At 39.9% G+C, this 21,304-nt stretch overlaps 1 protein-coding gene across 6 annotated transcripts in view; it reads left to right on the forward strand.

The window, feature by feature from the left end:
- LRRC56 (leucine rich repeat containing 56) overlaps positions 1 to 21,304 on the forward strand; it is a 70,577-nt gene that overhangs the window by 13,362 nt on the left and 35,911 nt on the right. For 3 of the 6 annotated variants that reach the window (XM_040559219.1, XM_040559217.1, XM_040559218.1), the window contains exons 3-5: positions 665 to 829; positions 10,496 to 10,583; positions 18,048 to 18,108. In XM_040559219.1, coding sequence (XP_040415153.1) covers positions 665 to 829; positions 10,496 to 10,583; positions 18,048 to 18,108 — 314 coding nt within the window. Of the gene's footprint in view, positions 1 to 664; positions 830 to 3,079; positions 3,163 to 9,668; positions 9,743 to 10,495; positions 10,584 to 18,047; positions 18,109 to 21,304 lie in introns of those variants that run through there. The other 3 variants (XM_040559221.1, XM_040559222.1, XM_040559220.1) reach the window with 3 other exon arrangements.

Here is a 21,304-nt window from a genome sequence, read left to right on the forward strand (position 1 = left end):
TTTCTGTAAAAGGAATAGATTCAGAAAATGAAGAATAAACACTTCTGAAGTGTTTCGTCTTCAAACTCTGGATTTCATTCCTCACTTAAAGCATACACAGATCCGTTTAAATTACACTTTATTTTTTTCAAGGCTCCCTTCAGAACTAGCAGTCGGTAGCCATGGCCTGAGCGACCCAGGGGGCAGTCAGTATCAGCACATGTATGTTTACCTTAGGCAAGGAAATGTATACTGCTGCTATATGTGCTACCTACAGGCAAAGCTCAAAGGGCTGGAGAGAAGTAATGATGTCTCCTGGTGCTGACATTTGCAGCCTGAAGCCCAGCAGAGTTTTGCTGTGTGCTGTTGGCGTTTCTGAGAAGAGGGGATGGGTATAAGAAGCTATAAGTATGCCATTGGCTTTTTGTACAGCTGCAAAAGATAGTTTGCTGTAAAAGCTTAGAGTGTAGGCTGGATGAGGCAGGGCTATGATAGCTCATGAGGGTGAAGAAGAAGAAGAATACATGTGATGTGGTGCATTGCATTGAGTTGTTTCTGATTAAAGAAACCTTTGTCTCCATAGGCACTAACTTGTGACAAGAATCAAAACAGTTTACTAAAAATAAATATTTTTGCTAATAAATATAGGCAAAAATCAGCCTATTTGATATCCTTTTATTCAAAGCATGTCAAGATGGAACTGAAGAGGAATCCTGGCAGAGCTTCTCGTCCGGCTTCAGCTGCAATCCGGGTGACTGACTTGAGTTGGCGAGGTAACCTAAATCCCCGTCCGCTGATTAAGGATGGTGGAGAGCTACTTATGGATGAATACCTTTCCCCCAGGAAACTGGTGAGTAGACATCCAACGTTTTACAGAGAAAAAGGAAACTGGCATATAAAGAGCTGTATTAACATAACCTTCCAGCAGCTTTTGTGATGATTGCAGATTGTTGCATATTTGACAGACTTCTGCATAAAGTAGGTTCTGTCTTACGGAAATTTATCAAATGTTTGTCCTCCTTTCTCCTTGTTTCATATAAAAATATGCCCAGCATGAATGCTACTCTTTATTGCCAGTTTTCTTGAAGCAGCGTGAAGAAAAGTATCAGTAGTACAATTATAATTTAAAACAGATCTTGTTAATGCTGTCTGAAGTACCTTGAATGTTAGCATTAGAAAAAGCTTACATGAACCTTGTTCTACAGATTGAAAATGTAACTTTAAAAGAACAACTTTTTTCTGAATTAGTGAAATCCTTTGTCCTGCTAAGAAGCCAATTAAAATATTCTGCAAGTGTTGTAAATATTTTCTATATTTATCAAACTGTGAGGTTTCAAAGTGCATTTGGAAGCTGTGTTCCTTTTTGACAAGGGGAAAATTATTTTGGCATGCAGCTTGTTGAATGAACATAATGTGTGGAAAGGTTTAGTAAAGGAAGATCTTGTGTGTTGTGCTGTGTTTGCTCAGGACTAATTAAGGGTGGAGTCCTTTGGGAGCTAAAAGCTGAGATGTAACCTTGCTTGTTTATTAGTATTTTATATATATATATATATATATATTTTTTTTTTATATATATTATTATATAGGAATTATTATTCCTACAAGAGGGAGGGAGAGCTAGGAGCAGAAGTTAAAAGGGAGAAGCTGCGGCTTTCCATGCTGCAGGACTGTGTAGAAATTTGTAAAACATGGATGGGGTCAAGGCTGCATTTCAGATGCTCCCAGAGACTGGGGTGGTGTTCATTGCATCCATAACCCTCTGTGCGTTCACGTCCTGTGGGGGCCGTGTTCCAGCTGATGACTCAAACAGCAGGTTTACATGCCTTCCTAGACATATGCCAATCACAATTTTGACTCTGCACTGGAGCTTAGATAGGAAGTTGTTCTCAGAATCTCTCTTCTCTTGGTACCTAAATCTTTTCCTAGGAAAATCACTTTCTGTAGAGTATATATTTTAAACTCTCTGGAAATAAAATACAGCATATGACCTTATGATCTATCCCATTGACTTTCCTTTGGCCAATGTCAACCGCTGACAACAACTTGGTCTTTTTTTAAAACTTAGCATGGAGTTTGACCAGTGTAATATGTTTGTGGCCTACAATACCCTGTATAAATCCAATAGGAAGTTCTCAGATTAGTCTGTTTTCTTAGGGCACGAACCAAAGCCCATTAGAGTAACCAAAACAGCTGTCCTTTGACTTCCATAAACTCTGAATTAAACCCTTAGAAAGTTCTTTCGTTGGTAGGTTTTTTTTTTCTTTTTCTGGAACTGTGCCGCTTTTAGTTCACAGCAAATTGTAAGCAGAAAAGCATGTTAAGTGAGCGTTACCCAGTTCGTTATTTTGTCGTATTTTCTTTTTTATACAGATTAGAAGTTAAATTCTCCTCCAATTCTAGACTTTTTCTTAGTAAATGAAAACAAACCTTTATGATTCATGTAATAAATTACCTCTTGAACTTAGTCGGGTCTTGCCACTTTAAGATTGTGCGTATTAACATTTGTAAGGAATTCACTTACAAAGACTTTTAAATGGATGCATGCTGTCCTACTAATTTTTCTGGACACAGTTATCTCCTGGCCCTGGAACCTGACATTTGTGTTGGCATAGCTGGGATACTTCCTGTTGAGAGGAGAAATTATATGACATTGTCAAGGAAACATTAACAATGTTTATAGCTTGTTTTAATAACATTTCCAATTTATCTATTCTTTGACCTTTATGTTGATCAAATTGAAACTGCTGCTTCCATAAATTTACTTCCTCTGCACTTTCAAATGTAAAAATAGAGATACTTTTCAAACACTTCAATCTGGAAAAAAAAATCACGTGCATATTTTTAAAGGAACCACATGCCATTGATAAGCAAATGGTTTGAAAGGATGTTTTGCTTGAATCAACACACTTACAATATCTTCTTGGTTGTCTTTTAGTTGTGAATATTTTAAAGTTATTGATTGTTTTCACTGAAGTGCTCTAAGAAGGAGCTAATAGATTTTTAAAATACATGCTCATTAAAGTTAAATTACTTCACATTCAGATAAGGACATAGACCCTGTCTGTACCTGCATATTTTACTCATTTTGTCCTTTTTCCAGAGGGATAGCAGTAGCAGTCTCCATTTACTAAAGGAATTATTATTCTCCGCTATCAGTCTCCATTACTAAGGACTTTCAAAAAGGTGTGTGTGTATTTCTTGACTTTTTTTCCAGACGTCAGAGGAGAGCTTGGCCTAAAATAATTCCTTTTTAAAAATGCTTTTTCCTTTCTTTTTTTTGCTGTGTTGAATGCCAAAGCACACGAGACAGACCACTACTCCAAAGCTGTAGGCCCCTTGCCCATTTTGCTCTTCTCCACAGCAGACCGTCACCGTGCTTAAATCTTATACTTGTTCACAAATTCTGTGTGATTCCATGTTCTAGTCAGGTTAATAACATCTTCTGTAGTTTTTTGCTTGCTAGTACCTCTCCTGCTGTGATGTCACACTGTGGCCTTTTGTGTTTGAATACTCTTCATCCAAGCTACAAGTCATTTGATGCAAGGGTTGGTATCATTAGCTGTTCTTTTATATGCTTTCTGCTGGTATCAATATCAATTTTCTGTTGTGCTGTTTAATCTTCATCTATATCAGTAGTTGCTCTTGCTTTCCCATTTGTACATGTACTACTAATATTTCCAGCTCCCTTCTTTACCTCTGCTTTGTGTTGTGCTTGTGTTATTGTCATATGATACAGAACGCTGTGATTCTCTGTGATAGTAGGGTGAGCAAATTCTTCCCCATTTTCCCTTTATTCTGAAAAATGGTTATTAGTGGAGAATATACTGCAATTAATTTTCAATTTTATTGAGGTTGTGGCATAGATTTCTCATTAAGTATGAAGGAACTGAAATTAAGAGTTCCACCTGTCTTGACTCAGATTTTTAACTATTAACCCTCCTATCTGTACCCTGTATTTTGCAAAGGAAGGCTCTTTTCCTGACTTCCGCAAGAAGTATTCAACTTCTCAGATTAAACTCATCTTACAGGGTAAAATGATCTTCCAGATATTGTCATGTTATCAAAACTAATCGCTTCCATTCCTGAACTTGTCTTATCATCATGGTTTGTATGTGATCTTTAGAGAACAAAGGAAACATTCTTCTTATTTCACTATTTATTGATCCTGCTCCAATTAATCATGTTTTTTAAACTTAGGAACACGTGTTCGGAAGTGGTGTTTAGTTTTGTTGCTCAGGAGGTTAGGGTGTATTTCATATGGTATGCACTCATCCTCATGGGGAGAAGAAAATCCTGGAGGGTCCTGCAACAACAGATTGGATTCTTACCGAAATGACTCAATCACTTCCTTTTTTTCCTTGGCAGAAAGTTTTCCTTGCAGTTGTAAGCTAAATGAATTTGGGAAGAAACTGGAGTCAAGGGAGCAAGTGCAAAATTTTGCTAATTTTTCATACACGGAGTCAACAAGATGGACGTAACCGATTTAATTTGGATCTTCTGACTCCTTCCTTACAATTGGGTAATCATTTAAAACTAACGTAACAAAAAAAAAAGCTTCAAAGGGACCTCTGGAGGTCTTCTACTTCAGCCTCCTACTACAAGCACAGCTAGTTTCAAAATTAGATCAGATTGCTCAAGGTAGTAGTAAACATAATATTGTGAATAGGAAAGAAGCTACAAAGCCTCATTTAGTTTCAGAGCTTTCCATTGGAATGTTCTTCCTAACTATCTTTACTACAGTGAAGGCTTGTATATGAGAGTGCTCATCCTGCTACTTAAATTCCCATGTTTTATGTCCAAATTATCACATTAGCAGTCTTTACGTACACATATGCATGCCTGTTGTAACAAGCAGATTTTCATTTGCATATAGTAACAGCTGCTTAGCTAACAGAATTACAGAACAGAGCCTTGACTTCTGAGTGGTAAGTGACGCTACATTGAAATAATGATTGCAGCCGCTTGCTATGCACCTAATTGCTAGATAGGAATAAGAATTAATATTAGGGTATGGTATATCTGTGTGAGGGAAGGTAAATCCTTAAACAAATTTGAAGCAAAAATTGATGTTAGGAGTATCTCCCTTCTGAAGTTTGTGATAGTTAAGAGAGAGATCGCTTAGCAACCTGTAGCATCAGACCCTTAATAGCAGTTAAAAAAAAAAGTGTCAGTACTGTGAATCCCTAGCATGGGTCAGGAGCTGGACTGATGATGGCAGGACGAGGCAGGGATCCTGTCCCTTGAGCACACAGAACCATTTCCATGACTTGGGGGCTTCAGTATGGGAGAAAAGACATCTTTACTGATCCATCCATCAACAATTAAACTTCACAATTAATATCCTCACCTACCCTTTTTGTACTAGCCAAGGAGATCCCTGTTCATCACAGACTGCATGCCTGGCTAATCTCTTCATCTGAGGTGGGAGAAGTGTGTCTTTGTACGTATATGCAGAAAGCAGTGAAATAAAGCTAAATATTGTAATTACAGGCATCTGCAACGTGTAACCATTTTTAAAGGAAGATTATATGTAGGGACACAGAGAAGTTCTGTTCCCTTTCATTGAAAATCTCTTGACTTAGAAATACTTAAAACCTCATTAATGGCCTAGTAACTTTCTTCTCAGAAGAAATACGTTGTTGTAGCAACATTTATGTATTTTATTTTATTTTTTGTGCAGGAAGAGATTATACTTGGATTGGGAATTAGAAATAAAATCCCTGTAAAAGCAATGAACGCATGAATCGACATGAATCTACTATTTGCATACAGGTGTAGTATTAAAAGAAAATAAGCTCACCACTCAGGAATTCCTGTGCTAGCCAAATTAACCAAGATCAGCAAAATAAACGCACAGCTGGAAATGCTTCTCTGACAGCTGCACGCAACATGCTCTTCAACAACAAATCTACTTTTCTTAGAGTATGTGAAAAATCTGGGGAAGAGCGAAGAAATCAGCTGTATACACCAGCTTTAATTGAACAGATATTATTTGCCAATTAAGGAATTTACAGAGAGGTGCAAGTGGGACTTGAACCGGATTTCCCTGCATCCCCAGGTGCCTGTTTTGCCAATTGGGAAGCTCTGCAAGCACAGAAACATTTTTCACTTACAGTTTTTCACAGAATACTTACGTCTTTTCTTGTCAGTCAGAAGAAAAGCTTTCCAAACATGCTCTCCAGTTAGATATTGGCCAGACATTTTGCATGATGAGAAAGGTTTGTGAGCAGTTAAGGAGTTGCTTCATAAAATACTGGCAAAATTATTTACCAATAGCTTTTGCATGATCTCATGGAAAAGAGTTTTCCTCCTATTTTGAAGGAAGTACAGAAATGTAAAGTGAACTTTGTCCACCTTTGTTTCACTTCTCATTTAGTCTTTGAAGAATTGTCCATTGCTTTTCTGTGGAAATTCATCCTTTCAAATATGCAGTTTTAGGGTGGAGTATAACACTCGCTGCACAGAATCAAGTTGCCAGGCCACCTTCGGGAACATCAGGTGCAAGAAAGATTTTGGTATTTGATTCTTCAGAAAGCATCTGCCTTCTCTGTCTAACCAGTACTCACCTTAGTAGGCAGGTGGCAGGCAGAACTCTCTCTGGACTCTAGCAATCAACCTGTAATTATAATTCGTTTTTTCCAGGCATCTTTCTGCTGTAAAATAACTCTGAGTATATCCAGCTCTCTGCCTAGAGTAGATTCTTGGTCCCTTGCTGCAGCTGTAAACAACACAAGAAATCCCTAGATGGCACAGCGCCTTCATGTCTGTAAGCATTCCTGCAGCACAGGCAGGGAAGCCTTCTGTCGCTGGCTGTCAAAACAGCCTTTGGAGCTTTGGGCAGGCGGTCAGGACTTGAAGCCACAGTGGGACACTTCTGAATTAGGGCAGGAGCTTGTCCTAGACCTGGCACGGCCCTAGGAGTGAAGAGCTGCTTGGTGCCTTAGCAGCACTTTTACTCATGTGGTGCCAGACATCTCTCTGTCCAAGCGGCTCATCCTTGTCAGTGTGTTTGGCTGTGATTTTTTTACAATCTAATAGCAGTAAAATTCCTCCCAAATATCCTTCCTTTTAGATTTTGCTGCAGGTTCCCTTGCTCTGACGTTAAACAGCAGTATAAAAGGGAGATCCTTATTATCTTTTCATTTTAAATGTGTCCATGTCCTTGCCTTAATCTCCTCCATTCCTGGTGCCAGAATTTTAGCTGTGACATCCGAGACCTGTCCAGCTGCACCAGTATGCCAAGAAAGGAGCCTGGGGAGTAAGAGTGCCCTAACTGCCCACCCCAGGAACTGCTTGCCATGCAGCTTTCTCTTGAACTGCTGCCCTGACCTTCTGCTTGCTAACCAGCTTGCAGTCACACCTGGGGTTCTTGTGCTTCTAGTGCCTTGAAGGGAGCTCATATGCTCAACCTGAGAGCTTTTCATCTTTCCTTCACGTGCTGTGATAGCTTTTGCATCCCACAGCCTGGCAAGTCCAAGCTCTTCGAGAATCTCCTCAGCATCAGCGGGCAGAAGGACAGTGTTTTTCATGGAGATGGTTGGAAAAGCAGACCAGGGAAGTGGAGGCTGTGAACACATGGAGCCTGTTGCATCTGCTTAACGCATGCTTCAGGCAGCTATCAATAGTTCAAAGGGCTGCTGGCGGCAGCTAATAACCTTTTACAGCGTTGGAGCAGCAGCTCTGCCTGTTGCAGCACTCAATATTGATGCACTAAGGGACTCCTCTCTGAGCCAGGGGGAAAGTACAAATAAAGGGTGGATCTGGAAGCGGAAAAGGAGAAAAAAGACTGGTAGGCCCTAATACGAGGCAAAAGAATATCGAAATGCAGAAGAGGAGAGAATATAATCTTATGCAGCTTTTATTATTCAATTTTGAAAGAGGAGGAGAAGGAGCAGAGCTGTATCTCTTGTGGTCAGAGCTGTGAAAGGAGGCTGTGTAGGATATTGCAGGGGGAAGGACGGCACAAAGGGAACTTGCAGAGAGCAAAGGAGAAAAGCGAAGGCCCTGGCACCGTGAGGGGCCTTCTGCTACTTTGCTGACAAAGTATGTGACGCAAAGCTTATTACTTGTTCTGAGACCTCCTTGTGTCCTGTCTTCTAGGAAAGTAGGTACTAAGGCTATTTTGATGGGGATGAGGGAGGTGTTTTTTTCAGGAGTTGCCTTTTTTTCAGGATTGCCTTGCATCTAAGTTCAGCAATTTGAGTGCATGGTTGTGTGCCAGGATGTCAGCTAGCTCTCATTTCTCACGTGCTCTCATGCTAAATGACAAACTGTCATCTGCTGAAAAGGATTGCTGCAAAATATGGCTTGCAGTGAAGGACCTTGTGTTTACTTGGGGGAGAAAACTGTCTGTAGCTGGTAAGCTTGCCTTCTTTGCAGGAGAAAAACAGTTCTTCTGGGGGCCACACCTGGGGATAGAAAGTAAATTTTGGGATGCCACTGAGCTCTGTCAAGTTTTCGCCTTAGACCTTTGATTCTTATGCTCTAGTGTGGTGGCAAGAAAGTCCAGAAACTTTCCTAGGCTCAGCCTGCTTAAAATCACAGTGTAAAAATTCATATTAAAAATAATTTTAAACACAGTGTTTTAAAGGTGATTCAGGAGCAGATGAAGATTTTGGATAATTCTGGTTCTCAGGAGTCCAATGCGAGGCCTCACAGAGGGAGCCAGTTTTTCAAGGAGGGATGCTCAGCTGTTTCAGGAGACCATGCCCTTCTAAGCTGTCATCTCAGGTCCACTCAGACTGCGTTTTGGTCCTTTGTTTGTTAGGGGATGTGGAGCCATTTGAGTGAATGAAATTGCAGTCACTTGTGAGCAATACAAATTTTACTTGATGAGCGGGAATGTTGCAACTGCCCTTTTTCCCTACAAAAATGAACTGGATGTTCTTGTGGTTATTTTTTCCTCCCAAAACTCATAAACAGAGGTGGTCCTACACACATTCTCTTCTAATGAATCATTTCCCCCTTATTAGTGTTGGTCTCCAGATGAAAACAAGCTAAAGTATGTTGTAACTTTCTAATAGTAAGAAAATTTATCTCCTATAGGTAGAGATCACTTAATGTGAAGGAACAAAGTCATTCAACAGAGTGGCAAAAGGCAGGTGACAATACGTCTTGCCACCTGTGTTCTTGATTGCAACACTGAGGAGAAACTGATACCAAAATCAGCCATTTCTTTGAAGCAGACTTTTTTAGCTGTAAGTCCTAACTCTTCTGGCACAGAAGGTGCAAATCTAGCAGCTGTATCACTATCTATAGCCTCAGCTCTTTCAGGCAGTTATAGTGACCTAAAGCCTTGTTCTCATCTCTCTGGAGTATTTCAGACCCTTCCATGAACCACTAACCCATCAGGAAAAAGGGGCAGAGTTCCCTCCTGGCCTATTTAATTAAATTGGTTCAAGAAGGATTCACTGAGCACCCAAAGATGATGCAAATGAAGCGGTGGGACACGTAGTGGGGAAGAAAGGAGGGAACAAGGGATGAGAGCAACCTTCTGGCAGCGGTAACACATGAGATGGTTTCAGCTGCTTGTGGAATTGCAGCCTGGGACCATAGGACTTCACTGCAGTTTTCGTTGGCTGCCCTAGAGCTTCCCTCTCTCCTCTGTGAATAATTGCTGCTTGTTTCTGTCCTCATGCTTACTTTTGCCAAATAGGTCACGTTACTGAGTGGGCTCTCTCAGGCTTTTCCTTTGGAAAGTGGCATGCCAGGATTTTGGTTCAAGGCCCTCGTTATCATTTGTTGTGATTAAGTTAGAAAACAGGTAGTCTCAACTGACCCTATATTAAATATAGAGCAAAATCTGAATGTATGTGTTAATGCCAACTTCGGGATATCTAAGGGAAGAACCTGTGATAGTGAGTTGCATTCACATACACCCTTGCTTACTGCAGTGGTTGACCATATCACGAAGGTTTTGCAAAAACAAAAGATTTTGTAGGCTTCCATTGACATTGCCTAACTCTCTTCAAAGAAATTTGTAATTCTTATAATTACTGTTGTGTTCTACCAGAAAAGTAAGCCTTTTAAGACCATCATAAGAAAATTGTGTTTTCTTATGATTGTTTCTGATCAAAACACATTGCTTAGCCTTTTACTGGGTTTTACTATCTAGCACCTTCTTCTTTAGAGGTGACACCACAATAACGTTTATCTGCTGAGGATTAGTACAAGATTTACAAGTTTTTACAAAATTTACACAAGTTTTAAAGTATGGACATGTAGTCCAAATGAATTTAATTGGCATGTAGGTCTTTTTTGTTTTGCAGCTTGAATATAATGCTCAGCCTTGATTCTGTGAGCAGTATAGAATTTATATGAAACTGGAATAATTGAGAGCTACTAGAAAGAAAGATCTTTTAATGCTAAATTTATTTTAATGTGATCACATGTCTAGCCATTTTGACCTGGAGCACATGCTGACGCAGCACTGCTTGAAAGCCTTTCTACACCTTTTTGCTCCTGTATCTGTTTTTCTTTCATGAGAATACACATATATCTCTGCTTATCTTTACAGAAAGCTTTGACAGGGGTAGATGATCTGCAGCAAGTGAAGGCCCTAGAGATGCGAGTAGATACAAGAGAGAACAGCTTGGGGAACTTCGGTAAGAAAACAATTTATCCTCTGCTTGCTTTCTCAAATTTTCCTTTATTGTATCTTAGCAGGACTGGGGACTCAAAAATCAACAGCCAGTGTAAAGTACTGTCCTGCTAGGGAGTTCTTGAAACATGATCTCCCCTGTATCTCTCACTTCTTGATCACTGTTTTCTTCTGTGAGGCACTACATAGGAGTGAACACTACAGCAATGGGATGAGTGACACCACTTCTGTCTAATGCCAATTAATTTGAACAAATTCCTCACGAATGACATTCCTCTAAGCCTTAACTGAGCATTTACTGATTATCTTGCCCTCTAGAATACTTGATGCTACTCTAGTGAGACAGAATAGCCAAAGTTCAGTTTGCCTCCACTGGAAGATTCCCCTGTGGCTGAGAAATCACTAGTAGTATCAGGCTGCTAATATTTGCAGCAGCCTATGTTTGCTTCCTGCACTGCCTCATCAAGCTGTGCTGGCGATTGTGCCTGAGGAAGCTCCTCTAGATACATCATTTGATGAGCCCCAGGAGGCCCTAATGCCTGTGATTTGTCTCTGTGTCATCATCTCTGCACTGGAGAAGTAAGGAAGTACTGAAGGAATTCCTTCTATAGCAGAGTTAACACCGAGTATGTGAAACATTTCTTTTTTCCAGTACTGGCAGTCATTTCTGTCAGCAACAGCCAAGTCCATCTTCAGCTACATTGAAGCTGAGTAACTACTGCAGGGTAATATTTTATGTGCCAAAGGGAGTCACACCCCCTAAAGTGGGTGCTGGTATTTTCAGACAAGCAGTTCGTTTTCCGGTGCAGACCACCAAGGTATGCAAGTGACTGTAACGTAATAGTCAAACAGCTTTTGTGGGCCTTTTGATGACAATTTATGAAGAATGGGGAAAGCAAGTGCAATGGGGGGGGGGGGTATGTCTTGCATTGTACATGCCACTTTATATTGGTTATTCAGTTTATTTTGCAGATAGGTCTCTTTATGATAAGCAGTTGGTAATTTAAGGTAAATTACATCTGTTTCTTTCAGAGTTCATGATCAGTCGAGTCATGTTTCCTCCAGTTGATAAGAAAATCTTATTATGCTCTAATAGTGCTCCAAAGTGGTGCTCCCATTCCTATGTCATTTTACATCAGATGTTACAAGCTAGCAAAATGTCTTACCTTATCTGTGACTTCTGTGTTGTGGGATTATCTTAAATATGTAGTCCCTTCCATTTCTTCTTTTGAACTTTTACCTTACAGCCTCTTATTCCTTATGTGCTCATACAAACATACTACACTCAATCTTGTAGATTTTCTGAAGTATTACTATAGTAGAACAACAACAACAACAAAATTTACATGTCTCTGATCTCTCTTTTTCATGTGTCCTCCATACTTCCCTTTCCTTTCCATTACTGGAATAATTCCCTTTCTTTCTGCTGCTTTGGATAGGTTTTTGCAACTTCTACAGAATACAGAGCACTATTCCCATGTTGCAAACAATTTCCATCTTACGTCCAACTGTTTGCACCAGGAGTTGGACTTCGGGGGCTATAAAAAAAAAAGGCAGCTCTGGGTCCCCACTGCTTGTGAGAATAACGAAACATCAACACTATCCTGTGTGTGTTTGTTTTTATGTGCATTACTGACTTTGCCTCCTGTGAAAATCTCTTTGAAAACGTCAGCAAACAGCTAGGGCAGAAGGTTTGCCACTTAATGCTTCCAGTGGTCACTGGTTTGCAGTTTTTCCACAACTTTTCTGGGCAACCTCTTCCAGTGCCTCACCACCATCATAGTGAAGAATTTCTTTCTTATATCTAATCTAAACATACCCTCTTTTAGCTTTAAGACATTACTCCTTGTCCTATCACTGCATTCCCTGACAAGAGTCTCTCTCCTGCTTTCTTGCAGGACACCTTTAGGTACTGGCAGGCCGCTGTCAGTAGCAAGAAGGTCTCCCTGGAGCCTTCTCTTCTCCAGGCTGAACAACTCCAGCACCCTCAGCCTGTCCTCACAGGAGAGGTGCTCCAGCCCCTTCATCATCTTCATGGCCTCCCCTGGACTCATTCAAATAGGTCCATGTCCTTCTTGTGCTGGGGGCCCCAGAGCTGAACGCTGTACTCTAGGTGATACCTCATGAGCAGAGCAGAAGGGGAGAATCATAGAATCACAGAATCATAGAATGGTTTGGGTTGGAAGGCACCTTAAAGATCATCTAATTCCAACTCTGCCATGGGCAGAGACACCTTCCACTAGACCAGGTTGCCCAAAGCCCCATCCAACCTGTCCTTAAACACTTCCAGGGATGGAGCATCCACAGCTTCTCTGGGTAGTCCCCTCCCTCGCCCTGCTGGCCCTGCTACTTGTGATGCAGCCCAGGACACGGTTGGCTTTCTGGGCTGCAAGTGCACATTGCTGGCTTACGTTGAGCTTCTCATCAACCACCACCCCCAGGTCCTTCTCCTCAGAGCTGCTCTCAATCCATTTTCCCCCCAGCCTGTATATGTGCTTGGGATTGCCCGGTCCCAGTTGCAGGACCTTGCACTTGGCCTTGTTGAACCTCACGAGGTTACGCAGCCCCACCTCTTAGGCCTGCCCAGATCCCTCAGGATGGTATCCCTTCCCTCCGGCGTGTCACCACACCACACAGCTTGGTGTCGTCAGCAAACTTGCTGAGGGTGCTCTCCATCCCACTGTCCCTGTCACCAGCAAAGATGTTAAACAGTGCTGGTTCTAGTATTGACCTGTGAGGAACACCACTCATCACTGATCTCCACCTGGACACTGAGCCAGTTACTAGAGTGCATGCAACTCCCTGGAACCTCGTAGCTCTCAAATCCCAAATTTACGTAGGGATTTTCACTCGAGAAATGTTTTAAACTTCTTGGTGATGCACAGATTGTATCACAAGCATCGAGGGCCTGCATCTCCTTAGCAAAATTTCCAGAGTGATTTAAAACTTGTTTTTCTTTGAAGTATTCCACTCATGAGATGTGGTGAGCTTCAAAGTGTAATCTTGTCAACCTTTCCCAATTTGCCAGGACAGCCTTTCCCCAATGGTTTGACATAGCAGGAAGGAACAGTTATGTTTCTTAGGGACGGGGTGTGGGCTGAAACACTAAAAGACTGATGTGAAAATGTTCTCATGTGATCAGTATTAGAATAATGAAAGGCTTCATGCCAGAACTTGAAATTGAGTTTTAGTGGGGTTGGGGGCAATTGCTGAAATCTCAGTGCACCTTGCTGAGTGACAGGCACAACATTGAGCCTCCCTGGCAAGTCGTATATCCAGCTTTGTGGAATTTGGATTTACTTCTGTGTTCTCTAACTGCATGTAGGCTTCAGCTTATACTCAAACAGATGGGCTGTTTCCTTTTTATTAGCTTATCCCATCAGTTTTGATTGCTGACAGATCTGGGGCCGTTTTCATGACCAGCTCGTAGAAATCCCTGTTGAAAGTAATGGTGGGATATAGTCATTTAAGACACTACATAGTTCTCTTATTTCTAAGTGATTTTAATAGCTACAAATCAAGTTACCCACAATGCTGTTCCCTGGTACTTATTCAATTGTTGCCTTCTGGCAGCCAGTCTAAGTTGATTATGTGTCTGGAGACCGCTGCTTCCCTTTGGTGAGGCAGCTGGTTTCTGCTGCGAGGGGACTGCAGAAGACTCTCTTGCTGCTTGGCAGAAAGCATTTTATCAAGGAAAAGCTCTGCTAAAGGTTCGGAAATAGGCATATGTTACTTTTCATACAGGGTTGCCTTATCTGTTTCCTTCTTTTCTATTTGTCAGTGTTTCTTTGCAAGAGGCAAAGGCAGAAGATGTCTATCGGCAGGCGTTGGCAGGACCTGGGGCAGGCCAGCACTGAGGCTGCAGGCATGGCTCCAGCACATGTTCCTGCCCGAGCTGCCTTTAATTGAGCTGGTACTAACAAGCTTCACTGAGGAGATGCAACAGCACAGGGCTTAGACAGCCTCTCCAGGAATACAACCAGCAGTGAATTCATGTTAAACCCTATGCTGATGCCTCTTTTTGTGAGGTTGTAATCTCAGGTAGCTAGACCGCAGCTAGCTTGGGTTTGTCTGCAGCTGCTGCAGTCTTATCTCCAGCTATATTGTCCATTTCCCCCCCAAGAAACGTGCAAAAAGGCACACTTAGAACATACACGGAAGTAACATCAAGGTGATGTAACTTGATCAAACACAACTTAAGTGAAGTAAATAGCCTGCTTAATTCACATATCAGGTTGCTGTTGCTGGAAAAGTGCAGCCCGAGTTCACATGCCTGTTCTGTACTGTAACAGCATTTGTCAGTCATTTCTTTTGCATATATTTTGCAGTAGGTCATACTCCAGGAGGCTTAGCAAGTCAAGCCAGGATGATATTTTGCTAACAATAGAAAAACAGTATACATGGTGTTGGCTGAAGAATACATTGCAATATAAACAACAAGTGTAATTAATATAGGTATTGTAGCTTCTAGAGCATAATTAAACCAGCATCTTGCCTGCTTTCTCGTTAGTTCTAATTAGTTATATAAATGTCACCTGCTATACTAAGGCAGCTCAGAAAGATATCTTCATTACTACTCTGCTTGTGAAGTGTATCACTTAAGGCAATGCTGTTGAATGTGCATGTATCACTTTTCTTCAGTAGTGTAGTTAGTAATCTAAGAATTGCAGTCTCTGGACCTAAATATAGCAGCTCTGAGGTAGGTGTTTGCGGGAGAAGATTCGTCTTAGAGAGTAATTAGGCTTTACCTCAGGAATGCGTGTTGTGTTGGTGGACCAAACTAATTTTCATGAAAACATTCTGGGTGCTACTTCGATTTTAGTGCTTTGTTTGTTTGTTTGTTTTAGTAGGTTTGGTTTGGTTTTGTTTCAGAGAAAATGGTATCAAGCACCTGCCTTATGCTTTGATTTCTTTCAACTCTTCATTCAGTTTTTGCTCCACTGGGATAGTACAGTTGAATAGTTTAACACTTGTGCATTGCTGCTGGTTAGTAATTTCAAAGCCCCATAGCAAAAGGCTAGTGAAAGGAAATCGAAAACAGAAGAGAGAACATTGCTAGCCATTCTGTATTCTCAGATATTCAGACCAGTAGTGTGGTCACCAGCATTTTTGTGGGTGACTCTATTGTTTAGAATTTAAATTATATAGTAGGAACACAGTTCAGAATGAGGAATATGTTGTTCATACATTAAATATCAATATTTAAAGTTAATAATGTTGATATTTTAGGGTATCTTTATATTAATATAAGAACGAATTGTGTCCTTGCTCTCAGGAAAGATGCCGTGAGGGTTAAAATTGAGAAAATTAGAACTATGTTCTTGTGTTTGTATAGGACTCTTATTTTGTCATTCTTCTTTTACACTTTTCTCTCTGTATCTTAATCTTCTAGTCTCCAGTCTGTATGCAAGGGATTGGAACACAAAAACCAAACCAACCAAAAAAAATCAAACAGTTGATGATTTCTAGCCCTGCAGAACATTTATGTATCTAATAGAAAACTTAAAAGAGGGCAGAACCTGTGGAGCTGGAAAAATATGTTGTTCAAGTCTTGGTGGCAGATTTTTGCACCACTGCACATAGCATACTTTTATTTTAGTTGACTAAACAGCCCGTTAGGGTTTAACACTCTACAAGTTCCCAGGGGTAGCTTGTGCCAAAATACAAGAAAATGTCCGAGATGGGGGATCGTGTTACAGTAATGAAATAACCAGATGTGAAAATTGTCTCTTCGGTCTGTAACGCTGGCTGCCACACCCCACCGCCTATTTGAGTCCTTTAATAGTATTTTTTTTCCTGAACCAACCCAAAATGTATTCAGTAGAAAGCTTTTTTTCTTGAGCAAGTCTCTCAGTTTCTTTTGAGCTAGCCTTTTTGACATCTTAGTCAAATCTTCTGCTTCATACCACTTTTTAAAACCTGTTTGCTTTGTGATATTTTGCTTTTTAATATTTTGCAATAGCTTTTGCTTGAACCTCACTGGCTGGATGTGTGGCAAGGCTTTTACCCACTGCTGTTCTGGGACTGAAAAGGCTAGATCCATCTTGTTCTTTCCTGAAATGCTTCAGGAAAAGTCAATTAATCTCTCTGTGCTTCAGGTTTCTTATCAGTAACATGATAGCAATCTTTTTTAATCATCTAGATTTTGATTTTTTTTTTTTTCTGTGAGGTCTTTCTTAGCACATGGATTATTTCTACAGAAGTCTTTGCTTCTGTAGTGTATATGACTGCTGTGAATAATTAACAGGGATATTAGTATCTCCTCTGTGAGGACTCTGAGGTATTTTGTTGCCATACTTTACAAAAACTTGCTCAACACGGAAGTGTATGCCTTGCAGGATGGGATGGTGTGTTTATAATTTGTACTCTAATTTTTATGTATTATGGAAAATGATTTAAAAATAAGGCTAAAAACTGCACAATGTGTTTTGAATGCTTAGTATTTTCTAAAGAGCTTTGCAAAGAAATGAAGTTAAATGTTTCCAGTATAGCATGAAATTCAATATGTGGATTATAATCACTCTCAAATAGCATTAGATAAAGATAATGCTTCTTCTGAAACATGATTTATTAAAATGTTTTTGCCATCAACATTGTTGTCCTGTTTGGGGAAATAGAGTAAACAACATGACCTTCTTTGTTTGCTTTTGAGATCCCACTCCCTTTTTTTTTCATCGTTTTTCTTCTCTTTTTCATCCTTTGCAAAGAGCTAGAGCTAGAATGTCCTTCTTGTGGACGCTGCTAAATCATCCTTGCCAGACAGAGATTAATTAGAGGGCTTATAAAAATATTTAAGAACAGACTTTAGTGTCTTAGTAACAATCCAGTCTGTCTAAAAATGCTGCTGCCTCTTCATGGTGACATCTTAAACTGGAGGGTTCTTGCCAGGGGTAAACTCTGCTAATGGGAATGGGTAAAAGTTTGCTGTTGTCGATAGCAAATGTTTCCTGTGACTTGAGATTATATCCAAATTATTCTGAGCTTGGAGGGATTTGGTCTATGATTTTGGTTCAGAGATACGTGTAGAAGCAACCAAAAAAGAAATTGCATCATGGGAATAGAGGAAGACATGAATGAAAATAATAACAAAAGAGTGCTGAGTTTTTCATAGATATGAAACTTCTACAGTTGAACAGTGAACAACAAGTATTATCAATCAGAACAAAAAAACAGTCACCATGAAGCCAGTTTTTGTTGTCTCTTTGGAAAGGTGCTGTATCAGAATTGTCAGAAAGGGATTTCAAAAATGGTAATTCAGTAGTCAAGCCGACAATACGTATCTGTTGCAAAAATGCAAAGGACGAAATATTTCCTGAGTGAAATAATCTCATTAATTTTCCTAGAAGAGGTCCAGCACAGATCTGGCAGAAAATGCATGTAAAATGAGATGCTTCAGCGTGTAACTGTCAGAACTTTCCTTTATTCTACTACCAGGTGTGCAAAATGATTCTTTATTCTCATCCCATAGGTGCCTATCTACCTAATCTGAGAGAACTGAAGTTGAACAATAGCTTGCTTGTAACTGTGAGGTAAGAAATGAATGATAACTGAAACAAATATATAAAAAATAATAGCCCTCAATTTTATTTAAATGATAAAATCTTCATTTATGCTGCTTTCATTTCTTCCATTTCCACATGCCATTATAATGGATTAGGCCCTGAATATATGCTCTGCAACCTCCTAAATTTAAGGACAGAACCTAAGCTGGAATAAATCAGTGTAGCTGCGGTGATGCCAATGAATTACTCTCCGGTCTGACACCAGGAATGTTCCTGTCATGCTGAAGTCCGTGGAAATTTGCTGTAAATTTGAAAGGCCCTAGGATTTCACCTCTTGTGCGTGGATGCTTGGATTTCAGAGTGTTTCAGCCCTTGGGCTTTTATTGTGCACAGTAGTCTGTTCTATGCAGGTCAGACCAGTTTCTCAGCTGATGAAAATCTTCACTTGATTGAAGTCAGTGAAGCTGGGCTTACTGAGAGCTGCTGTGAAGCTTCATGTCCCTGGCTTGCAGAGCTCCATGAGAGCATCACGTATTTTCTCCCAGAGAACTGGGGAGCTGGGAGGCATGGGAAGGTGTAAGTGAAAACCTTCTCAATGAGAAGGCAGAACTGTCTTCTTTCCCCCATGCTGTTGTTTGTTTTACCCTTGATAGTTAATGTGTGATGGAAAAGTTCAGTTCACGTCAGGAAAGGGCTGTGTAAAAGATCATCTTTATGTTAAACGGGTCTGCTCTCTGGCTTTGCGTAGTTATCTACTAAATTTGTGGAAAAAAAAGAGAGATGTTACTACTTCTTGTTGAAGGGAACATGTTCCCTAATAGAAGGTGGCAAGAAATTCTTCTCTGTCCCATACATCATCGCTAAAGTAGCTAACAAACTTTCAGTTTTTATTACTGGTGATCATTATTAAGATCTTTGACTGAGCTTGTACTAGTTGCTAGAAGGAAAAAAATGTAGAAGAAAATTGAGCAGATTTGATCTGACAGCCATTATGAGAATGGATAACCTGGGCTGTCATTTGTTCTGAGTCAGAACATAAACTGCTTCTCAATCATAAATGTCCTTTTAAAGAGAAGCTTTGAGTCAGGGGTAAAATCTTTAGATAATAGTCTTTAAAAATGCTACTTTATCATTCAGTTGTTACACTTTGATCGTATTTTCCCTTGTTCTGATGATGAGATGAAGTATTTGCAGTCTAAATATTTTTTTTTTTCCGCTTTAAAATCTGTAACGTGGAAAAGTGATGTATCTACATTACTGCAAACATTTTAATGGCAACCAACCTTTGCTGGAAGCATGAAATTGCTCAATTTCTGTGCAGTGAGTAGTGAGTGAAAGAATTCTATTTTTGACAATATCAGTTAATTATACTAAAAAGAAAAAAAAGGTTTTGGTCAAAAAATCCACATTCACTGGAAAATGTTTTAACCATTTATGGTAGTAAAGAATGCAGGATGCAGTTCAGGAAAACTTCTGAATATGACCATCTAGTTTATTTGACTTAAGGCTTCAGCAGGATTTTGCACTTTGCTTTGTATTGCAAGTCTAACTTTTGCCATGAGAAGTTTTTGCAAACCATTTTCTATGAGATGATATCCCTCTGGCCCTTGCTGCAGGTAATGTAGGCTCTCGAGTTTCGATTTGATCAATTATAATGTTGCTATGTGTTGGCTTGAAGTCTGTTATTGTGACAACTCCCAGGCACACAGACCCCAAGCAAGGTCGCCTTTAAATACACACTCTCCTTTAAATAAGCATGCTTTCTATGTGCCAATTAAATGCAATTTTGGGGGAACAGGTAAAAGAAGAACAAGAATCTGGTAGCTCTCCCAGACCAGAGCTCAGTCAGTGCAGGACAGGAGCAGCTTTCATTTATTAGTTCCCATCTTCGACAATCTGTCACTGATGAACATAGATCACTTAAGGGCACAGCCTATGATGCAAGCACAGCCTGAGTACTTGAACTTTGTTTTTGGATGTCTGTATTGTGTCAGTTTAATACCCATTAATGCAAGATTGCTGTCATGGCAGTAGCGATGTCTGCTACAGCTAACGTGGCATAGCTGCTCCCATTCTAACAGGCTGTTTCCAGTTACTCAAAAATGTTTAAAAAGCTTATTTCCAAATTAAAATTGTTGATGCTTGAACTCTGTCCAAAAGCTGATTATTCTGTCGTATTCAACCAAACCCATGTAACTGATGGTTTTGAGGATGACAGAAGAATGTTCTTCCTTCTCAAGAAAAGTAATTCCCGTAAACTTTCTCGGGGATAAGGTCAGAATCATTGTGGCTGTAATTTGAAAATGGGCAGCAGATAACAGGAAATGTCTAGTGAGGACAGACTGTGGAAGATTGGTTTGTTTACTGAAAAGAAGGTGAGGACAGAAAAGCAGGCAAAAGATTGAGGGTGTTTCATGTATACTCAAGATGTTAAAAGTGAACATTCTTTTAAAGCTATCTTATATGAGAAAATATAATGAATCATTAGGAACAAAAGACTATCTGTGTATGCACGAGAGGGTAGTAATATGGGAGACTTGCTTTTTGTCACTTTATTTTTGTTTCGTTCTTTCTTGTAAAGTTTTCTAATTATTTTAGGGTGAAAAAGAATTAAAATATCTCTTCAGTTTGAAAATGGAAAAGCTTATTTTGATGGTAAACTGCGAATAGCAAAATGCCAAAATAAGGATTTATGATCCTTGCTTTAGTCACTGATTTTTTTTGAAATGTTTTGTCCTGTTTTTTCCTGGTAATCCCTAAAGAAGCTCTGATGCCATTGGTGGGGAATGTGGATGAGCTGCTTTACCTGTGCATTAATGGTTCCCCCCACCTCCCTCTGAAGTTACTTTTGAATACTTGAAACTTTGAAAGGCTATATGTAAGTGTACGATATTGTTATCAACCATTTCATTTAATTCATAAGGAAAATATATCCACGTTTATTTGCTGATAACCCACTTTGGCAGTTGAAGGGGAACATCTTTTTTGCCTTTTTCTGGGTTATTATTTTCTAGTGGCCTTTTGCTAAAGGGGAACAGCTCTGGAATACTCAGTGTACTGCAGAAAGAAATTACTTCAGATTCTTATTAATTTTCTGAATTGCACTAATTTTATGAGGTCCTCATTTGGTGACCTTTGCCCATCTGCTAGCAGCCAAGAAATTCTCGATTTATGAACTGATAATTGAGGACAAACATGGAACCTGTTCTGAAGAGAGTGCATC

Source organism: Cygnus olor, chromosome 5 (assembly GCF_009769625.2).
Source record: "Cygnus olor isolate bCygOlo1 chromosome 5, bCygOlo1.pri.v2, whole genome shotgun sequence".
Taxonomy (NCBI): domain Eukaryota; kingdom Metazoa; phylum Chordata; class Aves; order Anseriformes; family Anatidae; genus Cygnus; species Cygnus olor.